This window comes from Homarus americanus, unplaced genomic scaffold, assembly GCF_018991925.1.
Source record: "Homarus americanus isolate GMGI-L3 unplaced genomic scaffold, GMGI_Hamer_2.0 scaffold32340, whole genome shotgun sequence".
Lineage (NCBI taxonomy): Eukaryota > Metazoa > Arthropoda > Malacostraca > Decapoda > Nephropidae > Homarus > Homarus americanus.
This window is the reverse complement of record NW_024747232.1, coordinates 271,609-275,000: the sequence shown is the minus strand read 5'-3', so window position 1 is coordinate 275,000 and position 3,392 is coordinate 271,609. Positions and strand designations below refer to the sequence as shown.

The 3,392-nt window shown below is 49.4% G+C and overlaps 1 protein-coding gene across 1 annotated transcript in view; it reads right to left on the bottom strand.

Annotated features, from left to right (window-relative positions):
- LOC121879511 (splicing factor 3A subunit 2-like) overlaps positions 1–2,932 on the bottom strand; it is a 30,845-nt gene extending 27,913 nt beyond the window's left edge. The window contains exons 1-2 of the mRNA XM_042386169.1: positions 2,602–2,932; positions 1,669–2,211 (exon numbers count right to left, since the gene is read on the bottom strand). Coding sequence (XP_042242103.1) covers positions 1,669–2,211; positions 2,602–2,932 — 874 coding nt within the window. The remainder of the gene's footprint in view (positions 1–1,668; positions 2,212–2,601) is intronic.
- Positions 2,933–3,392: the final 460 nt, after the last annotated feature.

Below are 3,392 nucleotides of genomic sequence, written 5' to 3'. Positions count from 1 at the left end.
GTGTTGGGGAGGGAGGAGGCGTCAAGTTTGGGGAAAGGAGGCGGGGAGGGGGGTAGCCGGGCCTCACTCATCACCTCAGTTCCCCTCCCCTCCCAGCTGATGCTCTTAAGATAAATTATTACTCATTTTAATTATATAGTCATACGAGATTTTAATGGATTTGCTTCCAGTTATCAATTATCTACATTAATTACCTGAAGAAGATACGACATATATAGGGTGTCTCAGAAAAATGTCCCTGCTTCCAACTCACAGTGTCTCAGGGAGCAAGCAGGGAGGGAGGCAGGGAGCAGGAAGGGAGGGAAGGAGGGAAGGAAGAAGGGAGGGAAGGAGGGAGGGAGGGAGGGAGGGAGGAAGAAGGAGGGCGGAAGAAGGGAGGTAAGGAAGAAGGGGAAAGGGAGGAAGAAGGGAGGGGAGGGGAGGAGGGAGGGAAGAAGGGAGGGAGGGAGGGAAGAAGGGAGGAGGGAGGGAAGAAGGAGGGAGGGAGGAAGAAGGGAGGGAGGGAAGGAGGGAGGGACATTTCTCTGACACGCTTATATAAAATACTGTGATCTGGGGAGTAACTTCTACACACCAGACCACAAACACTCGTGGTCTGGGGGAGTAACTTCTACACAAATCCAGACCACAAACACTCGTGGTCTGGGAGTAACTCTACACACCAGACCACAAACACTCGTGGTCTGGGAGTAACTCTACACCCCAGACCACAAACACTCGTGGTCTGGGAGTAACTCTACACACCAGACCACAAACACTCGTGGTCTGGGAGTAACTTTACACACCAGACCACAAACACTCGTGGTCTGGGAGTAACTCTACACACCAGACCACAAACACTCGTGGTCTGGGAGTAACTCTACACACCAGACCACAAACACTCGTGGTCTGGGAGTAACTTTACACACCAGACCACAAACACTCGTGGTCTGGGAGTAACTCTACACACCAGACCACAAACACTCGTGGTCTGGGAGTAACTCTACACACCAGACCACAAACACTCGTGTTCTGGGAGTAACTCTACACACCAGACCACAACAACAACAAAACACAAGAGGAAAGATCTCAAGGGCTTCAGACACAAGCCAAAATGACCCCCATTAAACCGAGGATCTCAAAGAATTGTCTAAAGTGTTTTATTGTACCTGGGAGTGGTTGGGCCCTTGTGTGTGTGTGTGTGTGTGTGTGTGTGTGTGTGTGTGTGTGTGTGTGTGTGTGTGTGTGTGTGTGTGTGTGTGTTCTATAACTGGCCGTATTCTCAATTTTTTATCTTCATGTATCTGTTAAAAGCGTTCTATAGACAGACAGACAGACAGACAGAAGGAAAGACAGACAGACAGAAAGACAGACAGACAGACAGACAGAAGGAAAGACAGATAGACAGGATAGAAAGATAAATAAATATTGAGATAAACACGCATTCTTTCAAGACCAGAGAGAGAGAGAGAGAGAGAGAGAGAGAGAGAGAGAGAGAGAGAGAGAGAGAGAGAGAGAGAGAGAGAGTGACCCTCCCATTGAGGCCACCCAATAGGGGTTGATTCAATTAACTCTCACGATCTCTAGTGACTCCAACAACACAAGACAAGTGAATTAAATTGTCCTCCCAACAACAACAAATGTAATAAACAAGAGGAAAAGTAAACAAAGAAGGAATGAGTTGGACACCAGGACCTTGTTGCGTGGCGTGAGGACAACTTGGTGGGGGGGCGGAGGACAACTGAGGGGCGGAGGACAACTGGGGGGGCGTGGAGGACAACTGGGGGTGGGAGGACAACTTGGGGGCGTGGAGGACAACTTGGGGGTGGAGGACAATTGGGGGCGGAGGACAACTGGGGGGCGCAGGACAACTGGGGGAAGGCGGAGGACAACTGGGGGTGAGGACAACTGGGGGTGGAGGACAACTTGGGGGGTGGAGGACAACTTGGGGCGTGAGGACAATTGGGGGCGTGTGAGGACAACTTGGGGGCGGAGACACTGAGGGGGCGTGAGGACAACTGGGGCGGGAGGACAATTGGGGGCGGAAGACAACTGTGGGGTGGAGGACAACTGAGGGTGTGAGGACAATTGGGGCGGAGACAACTTGGGGCGTGAGGACAACTTGGGGGCGTGGAGGACAACTTGGGGGCGTGGAGGACAACTGAGGGGGCGTGAGGACAACTGGGGGCGGAGGACAACTGGGGCGGAGGACAACTTGGGGCGTGAGGACAACTGGGGGCGTGAGGACAACTTGGGGGCGTGAGGACAATTGGGGGCGGGACAACTGGGGGGGAGGAAACTGGGGGCGTGAAGACAACTGGCGAGACAACTGAGGGCGTGAAGCTACCGACTAACCTAACCTAACCTAACCTAACCTAACCTATCCCTACCATTATCAAGAACTACATCTCACCCAAATAAAGCTATGCCTAACCTGACTTAATAGTTAACCTAACCTAATCAAAGTACTCTAACCAAACCAAACAACTAAACCAAACCAAACCTAACCATCAAGTAATTTAACCAAACCTAAACTAACCAAATAACCAAACCTAAGCTAAGCTAATCAAAGTAATCTAACCAAACCTAAACTAACCAAACTAAAACCAAACCCAACCTAACCTAGTCTAATCAAATCTAAACTATCCAATGGGTCAAGCTGGGATTCCTTCATTGGTTCAAGCTGGGAGTTCTTTACTGATTCAAGCTGGGAGTCCTCCACTGATTCAAGCTGGGAGTCCTTCACTGAATCAAACTGAAAGTCCTTCACCGATTCAAACTGGGTGTCCTTCACTGATTCAAGCTGGGAGTCCTTCACTGAATCAAACTGAAAGTCCTTCATCGATTCAAGCTGGGTGTCCTTCACTGATTCAAGCTGGGAGTTCTTTACTAATTCAAGCTGGGAGTCCTTCACTGAATCAAGCTGAAAGTCCTTCACTAAGCTGAGGGACATGTTTGGATCTCTGAGCTAATGAGTTTTCCTTATCAGTATATAATAGAGTTGTCTCCCACCACACGAGAGAGAGAAAGGGTGTGTCTCTCTCTCTCTCTCTCTCTCTCTCTCTCTCTCTCTCACCACGAAGGACTGTCTCTATCTCTGCGTATTACTATAAAGAGGATCTGTCTATCTCTCTATCTCCAAGTATTATAAGGAAGAATTGTCTCTCTATCTCTCAGGTACCACGGAAGACTGTCTCTCTATCTCTCAGGTACCACGGAAGACTGTCTCTCTATCTCTCAGGTACCACGAAAGACTGTCTCTCTATCTCTCACTCACTATAAAGTAGGATTTTCTCGCACTGTAAGGGAGGACTGTCGCCTACTGTCTCTCACTGTCTCTCACTGTCTCCTACTGTCTCTCACTGTCTCTCCCACAATATCGCTGCGGAGGGAAGTAATGATGAAGGAAATTG